Source organism: Cololabis saira, chromosome 3, assembly GCF_033807715.1.
Source record: "Cololabis saira isolate AMF1-May2022 chromosome 3, fColSai1.1, whole genome shotgun sequence".
NCBI lineage: Eukaryota > Metazoa > Chordata > Actinopteri > Beloniformes > Belonidae > Cololabis > Cololabis saira.
The window spans coordinates 48,242,741-48,267,971 of record NC_084589.1 but is presented as its reverse complement, the minus strand read 5'-3'; the positions used below and the strand labels follow the sequence as shown (position 1 = coordinate 48,267,971).

General features: G+C 45.1%; 1 protein-coding gene across 1 annotated transcript; it reads left to right on the top strand.

The window, feature by feature from the left end:
- The first annotated feature begins 21,960 nt into the window (after positions 1 to 21,960).
- LOC133440406 (zinc finger protein OZF-like) lies at positions 21,961 to 23,455 on the top strand. Its single transcript, XM_061717666.1, has one exon. It carries the CDS (start codon positions 22,125 to 22,127, stop codon positions 23,340 to 23,342), a length of 1,218 nt encoding a protein of 405 aa, XP_061573650.1. The 5' UTR covers positions 21,961 to 22,124; the 3' UTR covers positions 23,343 to 23,455.
- The last annotated feature ends 1,776 nt before the right edge of the window (positions 23,456 to 25,231 follow it).

Below are 25,231 nucleotides of genomic sequence, written 5' to 3'. Positions count from 1 at the left end.
AATGTTGGCGGAAAAGTTCTTTCAATGTATCATAGTCATCTACGTCTTCATCAAAGTCACAAGTTTTATATACGTTTAATTGCTTCGTCCCCGGCCACATGTAGGAACGTGGCTCTTTTCACTGAATTAGACTTTTCGTCGATTCCGCTGGCGCCAAGAAACAGTTCAGATCTCTGGATCCGGACTCCAATTTTCTGCTAGATTTCCTACAGTCACAGTGCCACCTAATGGTCACACAGAGTAATGCACTTGTTTTCAAATATACTACATAGCTGAAGGGGAAGACAGAAGGTTCAGGACAAACTTTAAACTTCACAAATACAACCAAACAATCAACACTGGGAAACACTTTTGACTTGTTAAAATCCTGTCTTTTTGTAATTCCAGAACTCCCACAAGAAAATGTTTGTAAGGTGGAGGAGGACGGGGTTTTCAGTGACCAGCACCTGGATAACCTGGAGAGGAGCTGCAGCCCGGACCAGGAGGAACCAGGGCATCCACAGACTACAGAACTGGAGGAAGACTCCAGCGGTCAGGAGATGAAGCACGAGGACATAGAGGTCTCATTGGTCAATGTCGCTGATGTGAAAGTTGAAAATGGTGAACCAGGACCAAACTGTGGCCAGCTGCTGTTGCACACTTCTCCTGAAGCTCAAAACAAAGATGAGGAAGGGACTGAAAGTTTACGCTCAGACTCCAGTAAAACTGCAGATCCGGAGCCAATGAGACGACACGGTGACCACGAAGATGCTGCTGTTCCGTCAGACAGCAACTGTAAATCAAAGCTGACCAGGACCCACACGGGGAAGAAGGTATTTTCTTGCAGCACTTGCATGAAAGAGTTCAGTAAAAGTCGTAATTTAATGGATCACATAAAGATCCACACTGACAAAAGGCCGTATCTGTGCAACACCTGCGGAAAAACCTTTACTAGATCATCACATCTTAAACGCCACATAACCACGCACACGGGCGAGAAGCCCTACATCTGCAAAACATGTGGAAAAAGTTACACACAACGTTCCCAACTGGTGGTTCACTCGAGGATCCACACCGGCGAAAGGCCGTTCGTGTGCAACACCTGCGGAAAAACCTTTACTGAATCATCAAGTCTTAAACGGCACATAACCACGCACACGGTCGAGAAGCTATATTTGTGCAACACGTGCAACAAAGGTTTTAGCCGCAGAAGTATATTGCTGAATCACATGAAAAATCACCCGGAGGAGAAGTCTGGTGACTCGTGACAAATGAAGCTCATGTTGTCGTCCTCCGGGGGCAGCTGTCCACTCCTGTCTGACTCATAGAAGAAGAACCCGCAGAAGTCCAACCACCACCTCCTGTGGCTGATGAGCCTAATCCCCTCCCCACAAGGGTTGCAGGTTCAACCTGGATTTATGCTTCTCCGTCAACTTGACGCAGAGGGAACGATGAGGTTGTGTTGCAATGAGGTTTTTTTTTTAAGTTCTGCATTGAGTTTGTTTGAATCCCTGTTCCTTCTTAAAATCGTATTACTTGTTGCTGTTGGTATCTTGCCGTCTCCACGGTGCAAATAAAGAGCTGTTAGTATTTGCTGAAGTTTCTTTAAACGTGACAGTTTATTTCGTTCATCTACAAAGCCTCGCTCACACGTCCTTTTTCCCGTCTGTTTCTTCTTCACTCACATTCTCTTTGTAAAGTTAATCTGCAGCTCCATGTTGTCAAACTCTCTCCATCTACTCCGTTCAGAGGTTATATATTGTGATGTTATACATAGTTCGCTGAAAACTGTAAAAGGCTTTATACATTTTAAAATCTGAGCTGCGCGTACATCAGATTATCATGATAATTCATGGGAAAAAACTCAAAGTCAAAACAATGTAATTCAAATGAGCCATGCTGTGTTATTGTAACAATAAGTTACAACCTATTTGTGTATGTTTTTCATATTATTTAAATATGAAATTAACATTATTATTTAATCACATGTATAAATTCAAGTTGTACTAGATTTACAACTCGTCTGACACATGATTTATTCTAAAGCTGATGTTGAGATCCGTGTTGAAGCTGCAGATCTGCAGGTTGGAGAGCAGGAAGAAGAGGGAGGATCATCGGGATCAGATTCCAGGAAGAGGACAGACTTTGGATTTAACCCTTTTATATCAGACATCCGTTTAGAAGTAAATGTCTTTTTACCTCAACTCATATTTAGTCAGAAATAATCATGAAAATGTAATTAAATTTTCATTTTAGATTGATGACTTATTATATTGTTTATAATTCTGGAATATTACACTCTCCATATATAGAAAGAGCAGCAGTGCCCCCTGGTGGTGAGTTATAAAAGCTCAGCGTAAACCCAAGAGTTAACAATCTATCGTAATAATAATAATACTAAAAACACAAATAAAAAAAGACTTTAGTGCATCAACAAGAGGAAAGTTGTCAGTGATGCAGATTATTGGTACAGCGTGATCAGTACAACCAGCATTTAGCTCAGAAAACAATGTGGAAAGAGAAATGTCATCAAATGAAGTTGAAAAGTGGAGATGCACTTTTGTCCTTTATCCTCAACTTCCTCAATCACGTCATTTTGATCCAGTTTGTTATTTCACTGGTCTTGGCTTCATCAAATGACACATCCAGGGACAGAAGCCGTGCATAGGTGTTCATCCTGTCCAGGTGTTGGAAGGTGAAGTGAAGCCGAAGCCATCGCTTCATCCACTGATCTGTTGGCACGGTAGGAAAACTGATAGGAATCCACTGTGTCAGGAACCATGGAGTTGATGTGGGTTAAAAAAAGATGATCTGCTCTGTTGGTCTCTGGAGAAGTTTTAATGAAAATGTTTCTGGAGACAGACACCAATTCACTAATTACAGGCCTGATTCTTTACTCCCAACATTTTCTAAGATCTTAGAAAAAGTATTTATTTACAGGTTGGACAAATTAATGCCAATCAAAAGGCCACGCCACTAATTATGCATTAAACTTCTTGCTTTATATAATTCCAACCTGCCACAATACGAGGAAAAAGAGGCTTCAAACCCCTGCAGAAAACCTGTGGGTGATTCAATGATATGAATGAGGTGGTTAATCATTTTAACAGGTATTTTGTGAGTGTTGGACCAAAGTTGGCAGAAAAATGTGTGATCCTGGATCAGCTGATGGATGGAAGGAAACATTAATAAGTAGAAATCCAGATTCAATGTTTCTCACAGCTGTGGAGGAGAGAGAAATCATAGATGTTGTAAGTAAATGTAAAAACAAGGTGTCAACTGACTGTGGTGATATGACAATAGTCAAAAAGGTTATTGATGGATTGTTAACTGACATACAGCTGTAATCAGTCACTCAGAACTGGGACATTTACAAAAAAAAAATGAAAACAGCAAAAGTCATCCCACTGTACAGAACTGGAGACAGACACCAATTCACTAATTACAGGCCTGATTCTTTACTCCCAACATTTTCTAAGATCGTAGAAAAAGTATTTATTTACAGGTTGGACAAATTAATGCCAATCAAAAGGCCACGCCCCTAATTACGCATTAAACTTCTTGCTTTATACAATTCCAACCTGCCACAATACGAGGAAAAAGAGGCTTCAAACCCCTGCAGAAAACCTGTGGGTGATTCATGCAGGAATGAACCGTCATTCTGAGTTTGGGGGTTAGTTTGGGATCTTTATTCCCTCTAGTGGTTAAATGTTGGAAACTGCAGCTTTAAATGAGTCTTGTATATCTATATATTTCACACCAAAATCAGTTTGATAGTTTGATCAGTTTGATATTCAAATGTTTTAATGTCTCAAAGACTTACCATGTGTATTATTTTGAAGCCCATTGCAATAAAAGTTTCTTAACAACATAAATGTTTTATAACAAATAATAAAGTACACATGAATTAGAAAATATTTTTATTTTATATATTGATATTAACAATCAGAAGCTTATCATATAAATTGTGTCAGCTCTCATTGTGTCGGAAAAAATAAAACTCTTTCTAAACCTTCTTGCTTGTGTTGTTTTCTCAGATGTAAATCACTTTGGATAAAAGCGTCTGCTAAATGACAGAAGTCGTAGTAAACCAGTGATGAAAAGAATGTTGTATGCATTTTGTTCTAATTACTTTCGTTGGTAAATGAAATACTTACTGTAACTGCGAGAAGGAACTATGTCATTTGTTCAGACTCCACTGCAGCCCTTCAGAGTTTGACTTCAAATAAAACAACAAGAGAAGATCTAGTGTTGGAAATATTAATGTTGTTGTGGAGGTTATGCAGAACTGGAATTACTGTGCAGTTTTGTTGGGTTCCTGCCCACATGGGTGTTGATGGTAATGAGAAAGCAGACAATATTGCTAAAAGAGCATTGAAATTGAGTAGTGAGGTAATTATGGAAATTCCTTTTGGTAAAGGTGAAGCAAAATCATGAATTAGAAAGGCAGTGAGGGATTCATGGCAGAAGGTGTGGGACAACGGTGTAAAAGGGAGACATTTTTATAACATACAGAAGTCAATTAACGTGAAGGTTTTCAAAGGAAAGTGTAGGAGAGAGGAAGTCATCATTTCTAGATTAAGATTAGGTCATATACTAGTTTAAAATCAACTCTGTATTTAATGTCAAAGTCCGTGTCTGATAAATGTGATGAGTGTGATGTCACAGAGAATGTAGAGCATGTGATTCTTAAATGTGGCAAGTATGAGGTAGAAAGGAACGCTTTAAGAGACAGGATGTACGAGCTGGGACGGGAATGGAGTTTAGTAGGTTATTAGGGAGGAGTGAGGTGATGAGGGATTGTTATAAGGAAATCCTTGTCTTTCTTAAAGATGCAGGGATAGATAATAAGATTTAAATGTGGTTATCTTATTTTATTTAGGTATTTCCTTTTTTTCCCCCCCTTTAAGTTAGACTGTAACCTGGTGTAATAATGATCCTGATGTTACACACTCCGGTACAGCAGGTGGCGGTAGAACCTAATAACGTTGGTTGTGATCCGCCATTAAACCTAGAGAAGAAGAAGGAGAGGACGGTTCTGTTGTTTCCTTTCTTTTTCCTCTTCAACAATGTCTAAGGTGAATCATCTGAGAGAGTTTATCGGTCAGCGACTAACAGCAGCTGCTGTAGAAATATTGTCAGTGTTTGAAAAAAGCATCTTGGAGTATGAAGAAGAGCTCGACCGTCAGCGCAGACTGTTGGACCTCGCCTGGAAACCTGAAATCAGACTCCACAGAGTCGGTACGTAACCCTGGAAAGTTGAATGAATGAACACATGAGTATGACTCCTACAAGATCCCTTTGTTTCCAGTTAAAAGCCGTGGTGATGAAGCAAACCAACTAAATGGGAAACTCCCCAGCTCAAGCAGCTGCTGATGTGGGATTCGGAAACATCCCGAACTAACTTGTTGTTCTGTTTACTTGGTGCTGCCTTTCATGCTCCATTCAGACTCTGGACCAGACTGATATTTCACACTTTATGAATGAATGAATGAATGAATTTTTATTTCGAACATGTATATAAAAAATAAACATTAACATCTTCATATTCACATATGTTGGAAAAAAGGAGTAGGAAGAAGTCTACACTTTTTCCTAGTTCCTACCCCTTTATAACTCTATGAATTAACATTATTGCTATTATTATATCTACACAATATCCATATAAATACAGTCTATATAAATACTATGTAAAACATGCCTATTACCACATAATTATCCATATAAGTATATAGAAAATATAAATATTACATGAATATATCAATATATAGAAAATACAAATATTTTATAAATCTATATTTTATACACTATATAACTACATAAAGATCCCTATAAATATATATATGCTACATACCTAATAAATATATAACATATATTACATGATTATAACTATCCCTCTCAACATATAATATATACTACATAAATATCCACATAAATATCTAAACATATCTTAAGCAAGTATAATATACCATTTTTCCCTATTTTATTTGTTTCTCACACTCGTTACCCCATTTCCTCTTCCATATACCTGTTTATAAATATGTTTTTGTATCTTTTTAAACAGATTTATGTTAGTACCTTTTCATTTCCAGCTCCAAACTGTTCCACAGAGTCTCCACAGTTCCATATGCACATGCTGCACATTGTTGTTCCTACTTTATGTTTTCTAAAATGTAGTTCTCCCCTTAGATTATAGCCCCTTTCTCTCTCAGTGAACATTCCTCTGATATTTTTTGGTAGTAGATTATTCCTTGCTTTGAACATTATTTGCGCTGTTTTGTATTTAACCAGATCCATACATTTCTTTAGACTTAATCGTTTATTTTGTGGAAAAGATGCAGATCACAGTGGCTCCGTGTAAGATGTGAGATGACACTGGCAAAAAACCTGATCGTTGGAGGATGTTCATGTAGGAGTTCATATGCAGGACTTGTAGTTAGATCGTTATTTTTTTTTCAAAAACTTTATTGCACAAAAACATGAAGTTTACAAATTATATATCTTCAACAGAACATAGAAATCACATTTCATGCCAGGGGGGATAAGAGTTTACAAGAAAACATTAAAATGAGCACAGATATAAATAGTTTTCATCGCCTTTTGATTAAGAGAAAATTGAATGGAGTCGATATACTGTTTGAGCTCATTGTAATAAGCAACAAAAGAGGGTTTTCTATGTGTAAATTTACATTTGTGAATGTGAAATTTTGACAACAGTATGACGAGGTTAAAAATGAATGTTTCATTGGGTTTTGCCTTAATCCTGTCAAAGTCATAGAGTCCAAACAGCACATCCCTCCAAAACAACTTAAATTCTTCTTCAATATTGTTAACAATAATATTACATATATCAATCCAGAGGTTTTGGACAATGGGGCAGAGCCAAAATAAATGAGTAATTGTTTCAATATTTACAGAACAGAAAGCACATTTCACATCAATGTCTTTTTTAAACCTTTTAGCAATATGATAATTACCGTATTTTCACGACCATACTGCGCACCGTGTGGAAAGACACACCCTCAGTTTTGTGTGTCATTTTTGGTTTTAAAACACACATACGGCGCACCGACCCAAAAGGCGCCGTCTACAGAGACGGAGCTGCACACACGCGCGCTGCAGAACACACACGCGCTAAAAATAGAGCGGAAGCAAAACTTAGTTTGATATTTTATTTCACTTTTCACATCAATCAAACCCTTCAAAGGTTCATATTCTGTTTCCGCATTAAAGAATTTAAAAAAACCACCAGGTCGCCGCACATAAACCTGTCTCAGCCACCAGCCCTTTTCATTTCACTCTGGCTGGAAAAGTCTGTTTAGGCAACGCTTTTCTTTTAAAAATCACCATAGCCGGCAGTTTCTGTCCATCAGCGTGACAGGCAAGCACAAGAGTAAATAAACTTTTCATACCCCGTTGTGCTGCGGATCCCGACCGCGGCGATCCCGGGTCCCGCTCCGCCGCGCTGGACCGGGTCCCGGGTCCCGGGTCCCGCTCCGCTCCGCCCGCCCCCCCCCCCCCCCCCCCCCGCGCTGGACCGGGTCCGCTCCCCGTCTGCTCCCCCGCGCTGGACCGGGTCCCGCTCCGCGTCCCGGGTCCCGCTCCGCGTCCCGGGTCCCGCTCCGCGTCCCGGGTCCCGGGTCCCAGGACGCGGGACCCGGGTCCCCCGCGCTGGTACCGGGTTGTATCCGACAGGAGCTCCGCTCTGCTAATTCAGCTGCGCCAGTCCGAATTTCCAGACCTGTCTCAGCTTCTTGATCATCATCCCTTCATCCAGCCACCTCTTTTTATTCGCCCTTATAATGAATCCGGCTGGAAACGTCTTATGCAAAGTTTTTCTTTTAAAAAACAGTTTCTGTCCATCAGCGCGGCAGGCAAGCACCACATAAATAAGTATGTGTGTGTTTCGCGCCGCGTAACACACACACGCGCATGTCGGAGATCCGGTACCGGGTTTGTAACCGACAGATTTGGCTGGAAATTTCCGGGGGGGAAGCTGATCCGACCTGAGACGTACCCCAGAAATCCCTTCTCCCAAAGCGGCCGGGAACCAGGTCGATCGGACCCCGCTTGGGGAACCAGGAAGTGGGGCTGGAGGAGCGCGCATCACCGCGGCTTTAACCGGGGAAAGTGACCGGTTCCGACCGGCCGGCCCCGCCTGCACTGGTAGCAGGGACTCCCGGGGAAAGAGCACTGGCATTTCAGCCGGATCTGCCCCGGGGATGCGGCGATCGGACCCCGCAAACCCACGGCAGGTGCATCCTCGGCCCTGACATGCAAAACACACGCGCGCTGCAGAACACACACACACAAGTGTGCTTATTTAAAAATATAGCGGGAGCAAAACTTAGTTTGATTGTATTTTATTTCACTTTACACATCAAGCAAATCCTTAAAAGTCTTAATCATCTGTTTCGCATTAAACAGCTCAGTGGAGTCTCATTCACGTCGCAACTCACGGGGGCTTCACCCGCCCCCTTCTCTTTTTACCGTTCTCATGGTGGCCGGCCTTACATTACCGTAATTCAGGTAATAGACACGGCGCACTGTTTCATAAGGCGCCCGGCACATTTAAAAAAAATAAAAAATCAATTTATGTGCGCCTTATGGTCGCGAAAATACGGTAGAAGGATAAAATCTATGAATTATTTTAAACAATATTTCTCTAACTTTGTGGGTCAACAGGTATCGGTTGGGTAAGAGCCAGACCTTTTTCCAGCCAATATGATTCATGTACCTATTCCAGTGTGAGACCACATAAGGAACTGTGGTGACATCCTGTCTAAACAAGAATCTAATCAACTTATTGTTCTTACCATGGTTACAGGACAAACAGATTTTGCCAATTGGAGTATCAGTCAATGATAACAGGGATAATTGTTGGGTTTCCACTCTTGGTTGAGATCTAAAAAACATGCAAACACCAGAAGGGATTGCTCCAAATACTTTTGCAAAGTCGCCAGGTGACACAGGAATATTGTATTCTGCTAGAAACTCATTATAGGAGTAGAGAAGACCGTCCCTGTTAAACAACTGAGCTACATATACAATGTTGTTATTAAACCAGTACTCAATAAATAGGGATTTATGTTTAAACAATATGTCTTTGTTGTTCCATATGAGGTATTTGTGGGGTGAAAAGTTGTGTTTGAAAATAAGAGACCATGACAGGAAGGCCTGACGGTGAAAGGGAGACATTTTTATCGGGATTTTATCAATATTGTAGTTACAGGTAAAAAAAAAGTTGAATCCACCCAGTTTTGACAGAATATGGAAGGGTAGACATTCCAGATAGAGTTAGGATTTTTGAAGAATTGTTTCAACCAATTGTATCTTAAATGTGTTATTTAGGGTGCAGAAATTTAGAAAATGTAGTCCACCATTTTCATAGTCATTCATTAGAAAAAAATTTTTTCAGATGAAGAGTTCTATTTTTCCAAAAGAAGTTGAGAAGCAGCCTGTCAATCTGAGCAATACGTTTGTTGCCCACGAACAGAGACAGAGATGCATATGTTAACGTGATATTCCTTCCTCCTTGGTGAGTAGAACTCTACCTCTAAGAGAGAGATCCCGTAATAGCCACTGGTTTAACTTTATTAGTTATTTTTTGTTGGTCCTTAGTTATTGTAATACCCAAGTAAACAACTTAATTTTTGACTTGGACACTACAAATTGATGTTTTATCAGAATGCTTAATGGACAACAAAATTTGTTGTCCTTTTCGGACATTGTAAAACTGCTATACCAACGAGGCCGGCCACGCCCCCTTAGGACCGCTTGGTCTGAGATGCAGGAATGCCCGAGCGGGCGGTGTTTGTTGTTGTAAACGTCATCAGATTGACCCGCTCTGAACTATTTTCCGATCTCCGATCAAAACCGATAGGGGCATTATAGGCCCGATCCCGATCAGTGGCCGATCAATCGGTGCTTCTCTAGTTTTGAGCAGGTGTCTGCGATTTCTCCTGTACATTTCTCCTCTTGTGGTTTGGATAATGTATGATCTGGGCTGAATGTGTTTCTCTACCACAGTGGCTGGTTCCCACTTGTTGCCTTGTCTAACCTGCACATTTTCACCAACTTGGAGGTCAGCCAGTGTCCTGGTTCCTTGATCAAAATATTGTTTCTGTCTTTGTTGTCTATGCACGAGGTGGCTCCTGGCATCTTTATAGAAAGCTGGCTGCAATAATGTCATTGTCACAGGTAACTTTGATTTGAGCCTTCTTCCCATGAGCATCTGAGCAGGTGAGAGTCCAACCCCACTCGGTGGTGTGTTCCAGTATTCAAGCAGTGCTAGGTACGGGTCACCAGCGCTGTCCTGTGCTTTTGTCAGCATGTTTTTTATTGTCTGAACTGCTCTCTCAACTTGGCCATTTGACTGTGGGAAAGTGGGACTTGAAAGGTATTGTGACATCATTTTTAACATGCTTTTAACACTATTAAAAGTCTTGGCCAACATCCCTCAAATGTGTCTAAAAGAGTGTTACAAGAAAAACTTCACTCTAGTACTCTTTTCCTGGCTTTTTATTACAGTGTTTTTTTGCGCCGTGAAAAATGCTTCCTTTCCCCCCTTTCCTGTCAATCATTGCTCCGCTCCTCCTCCAAACCTCCTCCTCCTCCAGCCATACGCTCACAGCGGCGTCGGAGAGTAAGCCGGGAGCGACAGGCGAAGCATGCACGGAAAAGCAGGAGGGCGAACCACAGCAAACAATCATAAAAATAAAGGCATGCAAGCAGCAGTGTCCTCTTATCTTAAGTCCAGTCAGTGGCCGCGGGTCTTCTTAGCAGTTTTCCTCCGGTGATTAGAACAAAAGAGGCTCTACAGCTCCGTGTTAAGCCTCATTTATGGTTCCGCATTAAATCGACGCAGAGCCTACGCCGTAGGGTTCAGCGTATGGTGCGCGTGGCCGCGTAACCCTACGCCGTATGCTCTGCGTCGGTGTAACGCGGAACCATAAATCAGCCTTTATGGTGCGCTGGAGAGGAGAGGAGACAGGGAGCTGGGTGGAGGGGGCGGTGATTTAGCGGATCGTTACGTAACGATCCGCCACCAAACCACATGCGCCGTTTTTGCATAGTTATGCGGAAAATCCCAGAAAGCACACTGTAGGAAAGCCCTAGAGTTCAGCTTATAGTTTCAGTTAGTTCACTGTTTGTGTGCTGTTACCGGCCCTTTAAGAGGTGTGGAATGCTCCGGAGTGGGAAGTCTGATTGATCTGTCTGCTGAGAAGCTGTGTAGAGCTGTGTGGATTTCTCCTGTTTGGAGAAGTGTGTGTACCTGCCTAAAAACCACACGTTCTTCAATTAAAGCCACCTAAACCTGACGATCTGCCTCGTGATTTCCTAACCGAAGTCACACATCCATAGTGTTCGCCTGCTCTGTTCAGCGCAACTGTTGAGGCCCTAGACCTCTATTACATGGTCCTTCGAGCCGGATAGAGCTCCTCCACGACACTATGGATTCAAAAGACCAGGACATAACAGGGACATCCACTCGCCCCCACAGAGAGCGACAGCTACCGCATCACCTGGATGACTTTGTGGTGGGCTACGGACCTCAACAACCAGATGAACCTCCAAAGGATCTAGCGCACGCATCCAGAAGCCACGCTAGCGAGACGAGGTCCACATCTGTGAGGAGTGAGCACACACATCGGTCACAAGCATCCAGAAGCAAGGCTAGCGAGACGAGGTCCACAGCTGTGAGGAGTGAGCACCCACATCGGTCACGCCAGGCTAGCGAGGCTAGAGCCCCATCTGAGAGGAGTGGGCCCTCACACCACTCGATCACCCGGTCTGCCCTCAATGCTGGTCTTGGCTCCCTCCTTGGCTCTGTCCGCTCATCCGCGAGTACAAATCCCCGTCATGCTCTGAACCCAGTCCAGGAAGCTATCCTGCAGGAGAACATTCATCGCCTGGAGCTCGAGGAGCTACAGTGCCAGGTTCTAGAAGACAACAATGCGGATCTAGAGTGTCGGCAGCTCAATACTCAGGCTCGGGAAGCACAACGCCTACAGCAGGAGGCACATGATGCACGGGAAGCTATTGCCAAACGTCTTGACAGGCAGAGAAGCCTTAAGAAGAAAGAGAAAGAACTTCAGGTAGCCAAGCTATTGACCTCACTCCTTCGAGAACCAGAGAGGGAGGGAACATGTAGTGGTGCAGCATCACCTAGGAGCTTCTACTCTCTACCAGCAGTGACTGCTCCACCTCCTAATGCCCCTGCTGGCTCGTCCTTCCGTCACAGCAACCCTGATTTCCACTCTTTACCTCCTTCCAGGCCTCCTGCCCCGTCGGAGCGGCCCTGTCCTCCACCTATCATGCAGCGCCCTGCAGTAGCCCCCGAAACCGAGCCTCCTCCTGAAGGAAGATCAACCCAGTTGCCTCTTCTAGAGTGTCCTACTGCACCACAGTACCCAGCACAGGTGAGGGGTCTTTCTGCTGCACCTCCTGCATTTTCGTATCCCGCTCCTACCATACCTGTTTACACCGAGCCCCGGGTGATGTCATACCAAGCTTCAACAGCTACAGCTGGTATCCAGACCCAGCAATGTTATGCCGCAGGACCCACAGCAGCACAGACTCCTGTCCATAGAGTGACCACTTATCCCGCAGCTCAAAACTACCAGTATACAAGTTCAGCTGCACTCCATACAGCTCCTATACTGCCTACAATCACTCCACTGCATCCAGGCTCAGAGATGCTGATCCCCTCGCCATATGGTGTTCCCCAGCCGATACTGCCAGTCTTTGAGCGTGATCGCGAAAGTGACTTTGCTCTTCTAAAGATGGCCGTAGATAACATGATGGGCAGCCACGGGCACCTGACTGAACAGTATAAATACCAAGTGCTCCTCAGCCACTTGAAACTTCCCAGTGCCCTACAACTGGCTAGAGCCTACATGTATGATGGCCGACCTTACACCACTGCATTGCAAGCCTTGCAAGACAAGTATGGTCAACCCCGGCAGCTCGTACAGTCGGAGCTTGGTGCCATCCTCAACTCGCCAGCTATCAAGTTTGGAGACTCTGAGGCCTTTGACTCATTCGCCCTGTCCATCCAGTCTCTTGTGGGCATGCTCGGGACACTTGAAGGCCCAAATGGGTACGAGTTGAGATGTGGCTCACATGTGGATCGACTTCTAAGCAAAATGCCCCCGTCCTCCAGGGACAGTTTCATCGAATACTGTCTGAGCCGTGGCATCCTCCGTACTGGGTCAGATATGACCTACACCCTTGCCGACCTGGCAACCTGGCTTCAGATGAAGTCACAAGCCAAACGCCTCTCAAGCCGAGCTGCAGTGCTATATCAGTGTGATGCACTCAAGCCAGTCAAGAAGGATCGTGTCACTTACCACAAGGAGAAGACCACAACCATTCTTCTCAATGCTGGAGAAGTCGCCAACCCTTCAGAACCTGCTCGCTTTAAGGCTGCCTTGAAGTTTAAGCCATATTGCCCTCATTGTGACAATAAGGAGCACTTCTTGAATAATTGCGACAACTTCAAGAAGCTGTCCACCAGCCAAGTGGTGAAATGGATCAGAGAGGGTAAACGGTGCTGGAAGTGTGGGCGCAACCATGCTCCAGAGGACTGTACTCTGAAACGCCCCTGCAAGACATGCAAAGAACAGCACCTCACCATTCTGCATGACTCTGTCCAACAAACTCGAACCATAATCAACATGGTGACTACTCCACCCGTTAAGGTCTACCTTGACCGGCCCAACCGACCACAACAGGTGATGTTAAAGGTTGTTAAGGTCATCCTAAGGAATGGCGACCAAACATTGGAGACCTACGCTGTCTTGGATGACGGCTCTGAACGGAGTATTGTTCTTCCACAAGCCGTTCAGCACCTGAACCTTTCCGGGCAGCCAGAGACACTCCATCTACAGACAGTCCAACAACATGTCGAACAGCTCCAGGGAAGCTCCATCTCCTTTGACCTTTCTCCAATGTGTATGCCCTCCTTGAAGTTCCGTATCCACCAGGCCTTCTCTGCCGAAGGCCTGAGCCTCGCTGAACACTCCTACCCAGTGGCTGCACTACAGAAACGGTACAAACACCTCTGTGGCCTGCCCTTGCGACCAGTCGACCATGCCCAGCCACTGCTTCTGATAGGTTCAGATATGCCACACCTCTTGGTCCCTGTACAGCCAATACGGGCAGGCCCATCAGGTGGTCCCATCGGTGTCTGTACACGACTAGGTTGGTCACTCCAGGGTCCTACCAGCTTAGCCCAGTCTACTCCTTCTTCACAGTGCCTCCGCATCTCCACCGTCTCCCCGGCCACCGAGCTCTTCAGGAATGTTGAGCGCCTCTGGCAAGTCGACACTCTTCCTTACACAAGCGAGAAGGCAGCCACCCGCTCCAAGCAGGACCAGCAAGCCATGACTCTGCTCCAATCATCTACCACTAGGGTTGGGATCGATGGAGTCCAGCGCTATGCAACCCCTCTGCTCCGGCGAGTGAATGCTACTCTACTTCACGCTCCAAAGGAAGCTGTGCTGCCATGCCTTCGCAGCATGGAGAGAAGACTTGCCAAGGACCCGATCAGGGCAGAAGTCTACTGCAATGAGATACAGAAACTGGAGAAGGCGGGTTATGTGGCAAAGGTGCCTGCTGATGAAGCTGACCAGTCTGCAGAATCATGGTACATTCCGCACCATATGGTGAACCACAACGGTAAGGACAGGATTGTCTTTAACTGTTCATTTCAGTACCAAGGTCTGTCCCTGAATGACCTTCTGCTTGCTGGACCTGCCCTCGGACCTACCCTACTTGGTGTCCTCATCAGGTTCCGGCAACATGCTGTGGCTGTGAGTGGGGATATTAAGGGCATGTTCCACCAGATCCGCCTGCTACCCACTGACAAGCCAGTGCTACGCTTCATCTGGAGGAATATGGAGAGAGAGCAGGAGCCGAGTATTTATGAGTGGCAGGTGCTCCCATTTGGGACAACATGTAGTCCCTGTTGCGCCATCTACGCCCTCCAGCAGCACATCAAAGATAGCGTAGAGTGCAACCCCACCTTGGCAGAGACAGTTGAGCGGTCCTTCTATGTGGACAACTGTCTGCACAGCACTCACTCCGCTGAGGAGGCCAAGCGTCTCATTGATGACCTCCGCCATCACCTGCAGACTGGAGGTTTTGAGGTTCGTCAGTGGGCAAGCAATGTGCCCACGGTCACTGAGCATCTCCCGCCTGAGGCCCGTTCGGAACGCAGCGAGCTGTGGCTCTCCAAGAGCAGTAGCGACCTTAATGAGCCTACCCTGGGCCTACGCTGGAACTGCCTTAGTGACTCCTTGGGGTACAAACATCGCCCTGTGGAGGCATCGACACCGACTATGAGGAACCTTTACCGAGTCCTTGCATGTCAGTACGATCCCCTTGGCTACATCGTACCATTTACCACAAGAGCTAAGGTTCTCATCCAAGACTTGTGGAAAGCGGATATTGGCTGGGACGACCCAATTCCATCTCGGGGTCTTCTTGACAGATGGCAAAACTGGGAACAGGAGATTCCTCACCTCGTCCACCTGGAGTTCCCTCGAGCCTATGCTCCACGGCACGTGGATCCTTCTACCGCAATCAGAGAGCTTCATATCTTTTGTGATGCATCGGAGCGAGCATATGGCTCGGTTGCCTACATGAGGACTATGGATGACCAGCAGGAGGTCCAGGTTTCCTTTGTGCTTGCCAGGTCTCGGGTGGCTCCCAAGAAGCAGCTATCAATGCCCCGCCTTGAGTTGAGCGCTGCCCTTACAGGTGCTCAGCTCGCCGAAGTACTCCAAACTGAGCTCACTGTGCCCATCCAGCGGGTTGTCCTGTGGTCCGACTCTACCACCGTCCTTTACTGGATTAAGTCGGAGTCCTGCAGGTACAAGGTGTTCGTGGGCACACGAGTCGCAGAGATCCAAAACCTGACTGAGCCTGACAGTTGGAGGTACGTGACCTCTGCCACAAACCCGGCAGATGACATCACTCGAGGGTTGACACTGGAGGCGTTGGCACAACCACATCGGTGGAATGAAGGTCCGGAATTCCTCTGCTTACCTGAAGATCAGTGGCCTACGATGCCCTCTGTTGGTCCAGACTCCGACGACAGCGAACTGAGGAAGTCCACCACGATCGGTAATGTGACCATCTCCACAGGTCCGCAGCTGCCTGCTATTGCAGACTTTTCTTCATGGAAAGAGCTTGTTGAAGTAACAGCCAGGTCCCTTCACGGGGCGGCTGACTCCCAGACCACAGAGGAGCCTTGTGATGCGGCTGACTACCTGAACGCGGAGAAGGCCCTCCTCGTCCAAGCCCAGCTGGACTCATTCCCAAATGAGATCAAGGCTCTCAAGTCCAACCGGCCTCTTCCATCTGACAGTCGCTTGAGTTCTCTAGCTCCAGAGTATGACGAAGCTACAGGTCTCCTCAGAGTCGGCGGTCGACTTCGCAGAGCCGATAATTTGGAGATGGACGCTATCCACCCAATCATCCTGGATCCGCACCATCCCTTGACGAAGCTGCTCATCCAAGATTATGATCAGGCTCTTCTCCACCCTGGGCCAGAGCGAGTGCTTGCTGATCTCCGGCGGAAGTACTGGGTTCTGCGTGCAAGGGAAGTGATCCGGAAGCATCAGCACTCCTGCAGAGAATGTCAGCTGTGGCGAGCAAAGCCTGACGTGCCTAAGATGGCCGACCTTCCGCCCTCACGTCTACGCCTGTACAAACCACCATTCTATTCTACAGGAGTGGACTGCTTCGGCCCATTCCACATTAAGATAGGGCGCCGGAATGAGAAGAGGTGGGGGATTTTATACAAGTGCATGACTACGCGCTGCATTCACCTTGACCTCCTTGAGAGTTTGGACTCTGACGCCTTCCTCATGTCCCTGAGACGCTTCATCTCACGTCGTGGTACACCATTTGAGCTTCTCTGCGATAATGGTACCAATTTTGTTGGAGGAGATAAGGAGCTGCAGGACGCCTTTGCCGAGATGGCACCAAGACTGAGAGACCAGTTGGCCAAGCAGAAGATTAAATTCTGCTTTAATCCACCAAGTGCACCTCATTTCGGTGGGACTTGGGAGAGGGAGATTAAGTCTGTGAAGACCGCCCTTAGGGTTATCCTGAAGGATCAGACGGTATCTGAGACCGTCCTCCGCACGGTCCTCATCGAAGTTGAGGGCATCATGAATGCAAAACCACTGGGCTATCTCTCCTCGGATGTTGCGGACCCAGATCCCATCACTCCAAATATCCTCATCATGGGACGCCGGGATTCATCCTTACCACAAGCTGTCTACGACTCAACTGACCTCCTTGGCAAACGTCGTTGGAGGCACAGTCAAGTGCTGGCCGACCATTTTTGGTCCACCTTCATTCGACGTTACTTGCCAGGTCTCCAAGAGAGGCAGAAGTGGAGGAAGGATGGGAAGGAACTGTCAGTTGGCCAGGTGGTTCTCATTGTTGACCCACAACTTCCTCGGGCACTATGGCCTGTAGGGAAGGTCACACAGACGCACCCTGGAGCTGATGGGCGCATCCGAACAGCGGAAGTGCAGGTGAAGGACAAGACCTATTTGCGCCCTGTGTCCCGACTGGTGCAGCTCCCGAATCTACCCGATACAGAATCTACCTAATTGACTTTCCTGCTTATGTTCAAAAGCTCTTAACAGACTTTTGGGGGCGGCTGTGTAGGAAAGCCCTAGAGTTCAGCTTATAGTTTCAGTTAGTTCACTGTTTGTGTGCTGTTACCGGCCCTTTAAGAGGTGTGGAATGCTCCGGAGTGGGAAGTCTGATTGATCTGTCTGCTGAGAAGCTGTGTAGAGCTGTGTGGATTTCTCCTGTTTGGAGAAGTGTGTGTACCTGCCTAAAAACCACACGTTCTTCAATTAAAGCCACCTAAACCTGACGATCTGCCTCGTGATTTCCTAACCGAAGTCACACATCCATAGTGTTCGCCTGCTCTGTTCAGCGCAACTGTTGAGGCCCTAGACCTCTATTACACACACAATACACTGAATGTTAAAAGTTCGTTGTTTTTTGGGTGTAATTGATGTCAAGACACCCAAGAAAACACAAAAAATCAAGAAAAATTTGTTTTTCATGTCACAATCCCTTTGAAGAGGTGAGTTTGAAACCCCACTCAGCACTGAAGTCCACCATCTCTTGGCTCACCAGCTGTCTGCCATTGTCGGAGAACAACTCATCTTGCACACCATGCCTTGCAAATATAGACTTCAGCCCAATGATGATGCGTTTGCTTGTGGTTCCATTCAGTTTGATGATCTCTGGAAACTTTGAACAATAATCCACACACAATAAATACTCTGCATCCTTGAAGTGAAACAAATCCACACCTATCTTTGCCCATGCTCTCTCAGGCACTGGATGTGGTATAAGTGGCTCTCTGGGATTATTGTTCTTGTGTGTGTTACGTACAGCACACTGAGCCACGACTTCTTCTATCTGTTTGGTCGTGCACGGCCAGTACAGTACATCACGGGCTCGCTCCTTACACTTAACCATGCTCATATGTGACTCGTGGATTTTCCTGAGCATTTCACTTCTCAATGTGTGTGGTACTACTAACCTTGAGTTCCAGCTCTTCATCAAGGAGTTTCTCATGGTGCTCTTTTAGAAATGCTCTGCTTAAAGCATCAGCAATATGCATCTCCTTGCCTGGCTTGTACTTGACCTCAAGAATGTACTTTTGTAGTCTCATGAGCATTCTTTCGCAGACTGGCTGGGGCGCTGAGGAGTGATTTATTTATTTATTTATTTTTTTTTTTAAATATCATCTCCAGCGGCTTATGATCACTTTCTTCGTGGACATGTCTTCCATATCTGGCTTTCTGACATCATAGTTCTTGAGTACTGGTGCTTGGCCGACGAGAGCTTTCTGTTTGTCAAAACTCTGTTGTTGCTGTGACCCCCAGTGCCATTCCACATTCCCTTCCAACTTCCTTAGAGGAGCACTCAGGTCTGAAAGGTTAGGGATGAATTTAGAGAGGTACTGCAGTAACCCTGTGAACCTCTGGAGGGCAGCTTTGTCCTCTGGTGCAGGCATGTTTTGTATGGATCTAACCTTTTCAGGATCAGGCGTGAGTCCTTTCTCACTGAGCACATGTCCAATGTAACTGATTTCTGTCATCCTTATCTTACACTTACTTTTATTCAGTTTCAGATTGACGCTTCTTTTAAACCTGTATCTCCCAAATGGCGTGTTGAATGTACACAGGTGAGAGCTTTCTTGGTCCAACTTGATTTGCCAAAATCTGTGGTTAGCGTCTACAACTGAAAAGTATCAGGTCCTGTGGATCGATACAGATCCGAACTTTGTTGGGTTTTGTTACAGTCACCATACTATTGACTATTGTTAAAGGCCTTTTAATTTTTCTAACTTCTTGAGTGCCTCGGCTTTTTCTTGTTTTTGTATCTTTTGGATCCCCATGCCGAAGAGCACCTGAAGTATACTCTTTTTTTACACCCAGCAGCACTCCATGCGTTTGTAGTTGCCTTACAGATCCGAACTTTGTTGGGTTTTGTTACAGTCACCATACTATTGACCCAATCTGTTGGTTATTTCTGTTTGGTTATCACGCCCAAGTTTTCCATGCTATTCAGCTCTGCTTCAATTTTATCTTTTAGCGCGACAGGTACTTTCCTGGGAGCGTGTACTACTGGAGTGACATCTGGATTCGTCTCAATGTGATATACTCCTGGTATGCAGCCTAATCCAGTGAATAAATCCTCATATTCACTTAGAATGTCACTCTCTTTTTTAAGCGCACGCAATCTTTTGACAAGCCCCATTTTCTCACATGACTCTCCTCCTAGAATTGCAGGTGCATTGTTCTTTATGACCTCAAACTCCATGTCATACTTTTTATCTTTGTACTGACATATCAGCATGACTTTACCTTTGGCTGGAATGTGGTGTCCTGCATAAGCAACAAGCTTGAAGTGAGATTTGCTCACCTTTTTATCCAGTCTCAGCTTTCTGAGGTCTTTCATAGAAATTACGTTGCAATCAGCCCTAGTGTCCAGCCTGAGTTTCAAAACGTTCTTGTTGACAATCAATTCAATTCAATTTTATTTATATAGCGTCTAATACAACAAAAGTTGTCTCTAGACGCTCTCCAGAGACCCATACCCAGAACATAACCCCCGAGCAGTTATTACATAAACAATGGCAGGTAAAAACTCCCCAAGTGGGAGAAAAACCTTAAGCCAAACAGTGGCAAGGAAAAACTCTCCTTTTAGGAGGGAAGAAACCTTGAGCAGGACCAGGCTCATAAGGGGGGACCCTCCTGCCGAGGGCCAGACTGGTGGGTCAGGGACGGCAACAGCACAGCAGGCAGGTGGAAGCAGCAACGGGATGACCAGGCGTGGGGACCGCAGGCCAGCACGCAGCTCCCAAAGCTCCGGCCCAATCAGCAAGTCCCAGGTTTGGGTGCAGGTTTGGGGGAAGGTTGAGAAGGGGCAGGGCCAGGGAGAGGAGTCTTGACGGACAAATCTCTCCCCCGCCTGCCCGGGCCGTTACCCTGCCCCTAATCAGAGAAGCGCCCCGCTGCCTCTGTGGCGGGGCGATCCTCTGGTCCTGGAGGGCCGCTTTTGTGGGGACGGGTGCACCTGCCCGCGTCGTCGGCCGGGGCTGCTCTGTCTCTACGGGCAGGCTGGCCTCTCGCCGGGTGGGGGTCGTTGGCCTGGGGGGTGAGGGCCTATATTAAATATAGTAACAATGCACATATATATGCCTTAGGTTTTTACCATTATGGTATTAACCATAAATATGTTTGCAGAAAAGGTAAAAAAAAAAAAGTAGACAATCAGATCTTCACGCCACTTTTCTTTCTTTGTATCCACTGCATCGATTTGTGAGACTTGTTTTTCTGCTTGGATTGTGCCAATAACGAATTCCTGATCATCTGCCTCGGCCTTGTTTACATGATGCACTTTATGATTATTTGTGTGCTTGCGTGAGTTGCACATTTTGGCATAGTGACTTTTCCCGTGGCAGGCTTTGCACACTTGTCTGTAGGCAGGGCACTTCCTTGGCTCATGCCTGTAGCTGCATCGTGTGCAGTTTCCTTGAGTTCTCATCTTTACATTCTGTGCTGTGGCACCACTGTCTTTCTGTTTGTCACATTGTTTTTGCTTTGTGACTTTATTGACAGAAATTTCAACCTCTTCATGTAGACTTTTTAGCTGACTCCGACTCAACTCACTGGCTCTGCAAATGTCTATTGCTTTATTTAGCGTGAGGTCCGGTTCTCTCAGTAGTCGTCCTCTCACTTGGTCATCTGTGATTCCACACACGGTTCTATCTCGTATCATTGAGTCTGGGAGGTGCTCAAACTTGCAGTATTTCACTTTTTTTTTTTAAATCAGTTTGCCTCAAATGCGTCACATTTTTCCTTGGCTCACAATGTTGGCGGAAAAGTTCTTTCAACGTATCATAGTCATCTACGTTTTCATCAAAGTCAAAAGTGTTGTATACCTTTTTAATTTCTTCATCTCTGGCCACATGTAGGAACGTGGCTCTTTTCACTGCATCAGACTTTTCGTCGATTCCACTGGCGACAAGAAACAGTTCAAATCTCTGGATCCAGACTCCAATTTTCTGCTAGATTTCCTTCTAGACTTAATGAGATTGGAGGTTTCATCTGCTCCATTTTGTCTTCCCATCTTTGTTTTACTTCAAGTTTTTACTCTGACAGCATGTTAAATATGACGCGGAAGAAGCCATTTCTAGAACAACAACTTTATTCTTCAACTGTCTCGATACCTACATAGTAACACAAGAGTACAGTCACAGTGCCACCTAAAGGTCACACAGAGTACTGCACTTGTTTTCAAATATACTACATAGATGAAGGGGAAGACCGAAGGTTCAGGACAAACTTTAAACCTCACAAATACAACCAAATAATCAACACTGGGAAGCACTTTTGACTTGTTAAAATCATATCTTTTTGTCCCTTTTTGTAATTCCAGAACTCCCACAAGAAAATGTTTGTAAGGTGGAGGAGGACGGGGTTTTCAGTGACCAGCACCTGCATAATCTGGAGAGGAGCTGCAGCCCGGACCAGGAGGAACCAGGGCATCCACAGACTACAGAACTGGAGGAAGACTCCAGCGGTCAGGAGATGAAGCAGGAGGACGTAGAGGTGGATGTCTCATTGGTCAATGGTGCTGATGTGAAAGTTGAAAATGGTGAACCAGGACCAAACTGTGGCCAGCTGTTGTTGCACACTTCTCCTGAAGCTCAAAACAAAGATGAGGAAGGGACTGAAAGTTTACGCTCAGACTCCAGTAAAACTGCAAATCCGCAGCCAATGAGACGACACGGTGACCACGAAGATGCTGCTGTCCCGTCAGACAGCAACTGTAAATCAAAGCTGACCAGGACCCACACGGGGAAGAAGGCATTTTCTTCCAGCACTTGCAGGAAAGAGTTCAGTAAAAGTAGTATATTAATGGATCACATAAAGATCCACACTGGCGAAAGGCCATACTTGTGCAACACCTGCGGAAAATCGTTTACTAAATCATCAGCTCTTAAACGCCACATAACCACACACACGGGCGAGAAGCTCTACGTCTGCAAAACATGTGGAAAAAGTTACAGGCAAAATTCCAACCTGGTGGTTCACTCGAGGACCCATACTGGCGAAAGGCCGTACCTGTGCAACACCTGCAGCAAAACCTTTACTAATTTATCAGATCTTAAACGCCACATAACCACGCACACGGGCGAGAAGCTCTACGTCTGCAAAACATGTGGAAAAAGTTACAGGCAAAATTCCAACCTGGTGGCTCACTCGAGAATCCACACCGGTGAAAGGCTGTTCGTGTGCAACACCTGTGGAAAAACCTTTACTAAATCATCAAATCTTAAAAGCCACATATCCACACACACGGATGAGAAGACCTACATCTGCAAAACATGTGGAAAAAGTTACAAAGATTGTTCTAACCTGGTGATTCACTCGAGGATCCACACCGGTGAAAGGCCATTCGTGTGCAACACCTGCGGAAAAACCTTTATTAAATCATCACATCTTAAAAGCCACATATCCACACACACGGATGAGAAGCCCTACATCTGCAAAACATGTGGAAAAAGTTACAGGCTACGTTCAAACCTGGTGATTCACTCGAGGATCCACACCGGCGAAAGGCCGTACCTGTGCAACACCTGCGGAAAAACCTTTACTCAATCATCACATCTTAAAAGCCACATAACCACGCACACGGGCGAGCAGCCATACTTGTGCAACACGTGCAACAAAGGTTTTAGCCGCAGAATTGATTTGCTGAGTCACATGACAAATCACCCGGAGGAGAAGTCTGGTGACTCGTGACAAATGAAGCTCATGTTGTCGTCCTCTGGGGGCAGCTATCCACTCCTGTCTGACCCACAGAAGAAGAACCCACAGAAGTCCAACCACCACCTCCTGTGGCTGATGAGCCTAATCCCCTCCCGCAAGGGTTGCAGGTTCAACCCGGATTTCTGCTTCTCCGTCAACTTGACGCAGAGGGAACGATGTGGTTGTGTACTTTTTTTTTTTTTTTAATTCTGCATTGAGTTTGTTTGAATTTCTGTTCCTTCTTAAAATCATATTTTTTGTTGCTGTTGGTAACTTGCCGTCTCTACGGTGCAAATAAAGAGCTGTTAGTATTTGCTGAAGTTTCTTTAAACGTTTATTTCGTTCATCTACAATGCCTCTCTCACACGTCCTTTTTCTCTTTATCTGTTTATACTTCATTCACATTCTCTTTGTAAAGTTCATCTGCACTAACCTCTGAGCGGAGTAGATGGAGAGAGTTTAACAACATGGAGCATGTTGTTAAACTCTACTCCATCTAGTCCAAGTTTGATATTTTTACGTGTTGAGTTTTTACAACGTTCCTCTGAAAAACATGAAGAATCTTCAGTGAAACGAGGACAAAAGAAGAAACGCAACCATCGACACCACGTCAGAAACAGAACAGCCAACCATGCAAGCATTAAACAAAAAACCTTGAAGATTTCAGAAGTCAGTGCAGTCAGATACGGTTTGCTTTTATTTCCCTTTTAAAATGTTTTTATTGATTTAGAAAACAAGAACATTTGGTTTAAAGGTGAATGAGGAAATGGGTGTGATGTGGGATACACATCACGATACTTGAGTCACGATACAATACGATATTGCAGTATCCAAATTTTGCGATATATTGTGATGTTATACACAGTTCGCTGAAAACTGTAAAAGGGTTTAAGCATTTTAAATCTGAGCTGCACGTACATCAGATTATCGTGTAATTCATGGGACAAACTAAGTCAAAACAATGTAATTCAAATGATCCATGCTGTGTTATTGTAACTATATAAGCTAAAGTTACAACATATCTGTGTACGTTTTTCATATTATTTAAATAATATGAAATTAACAATATTATTTAGTCACATGTATAAAATCAAGTTGTACTAGATTTACAACTCGTCTGACACATGATTTCTTCTAAAGCTGATGTTGAGATCCGTGTTGAAGCTGCAGATCTGCAGGTTGGAGAGCAGGAAGAAGAGGGAGGATCATCGGGATCAGATTCCAGGAAGAGGACACACTTTGGATTTAACCCTTTTATATCAGACATCCGTTTAGGAGTAAATGTCTTTTTACCTCAACTCATATTTAGTCAGAAATAATCATGAAAAATTTAATTAAGTTTTCATTTTAGATGAATGAATCATTTTATTGTTTATAATTCTGGAATATTACACTCTCCATATGTAGAAAGAGCAGCAGTGCCCCCTGGTGGTGAGTTATAAAAGCTCAACATAAACATAAACCCAAGAGAGAACAATCTATGGTAATAATCATAAAAATACAAATAAAAAAAGACTTTAGTGCATCAACAAGAGGAAAGTTGTCGGTGACGCAGATTATTGGTACAGCGTGATCAGTACAACCAGCATTTAGCTCAGAAAACAATGTGGAAAGAGAAATGTCATCAAATGAAGTTGAAAAGTGGAGATTCACTTTTGACCTTTATCCTCAACTTCCTCAATCACGTCATTTTGATCCAGTTTGTTATTTCACTGGTCTTGGCTTCATCAAATGACACATCCAGGGACAGAAGCCGTGCATAGGTGTTCATCCTGTCCAGGTGTTGGAAGGTGAAGTGAAGCCGAAGCCATCGCTTCATCCACTGATCTGTTGGCACGGTAGGAAAACTGATAGGAATCCACTGTGTCAGGAACCATGGAGTT

What these genes read in the sequence shown, in the direction of transcription:
- LOC133440406 (XM_061717666.1), top strand. Translation starts at nt 22,125, where the DNA reads ATGAAGCAGGAGGACGTAGAGGTGGATGTCTCATTGGTCAATGGTGCT.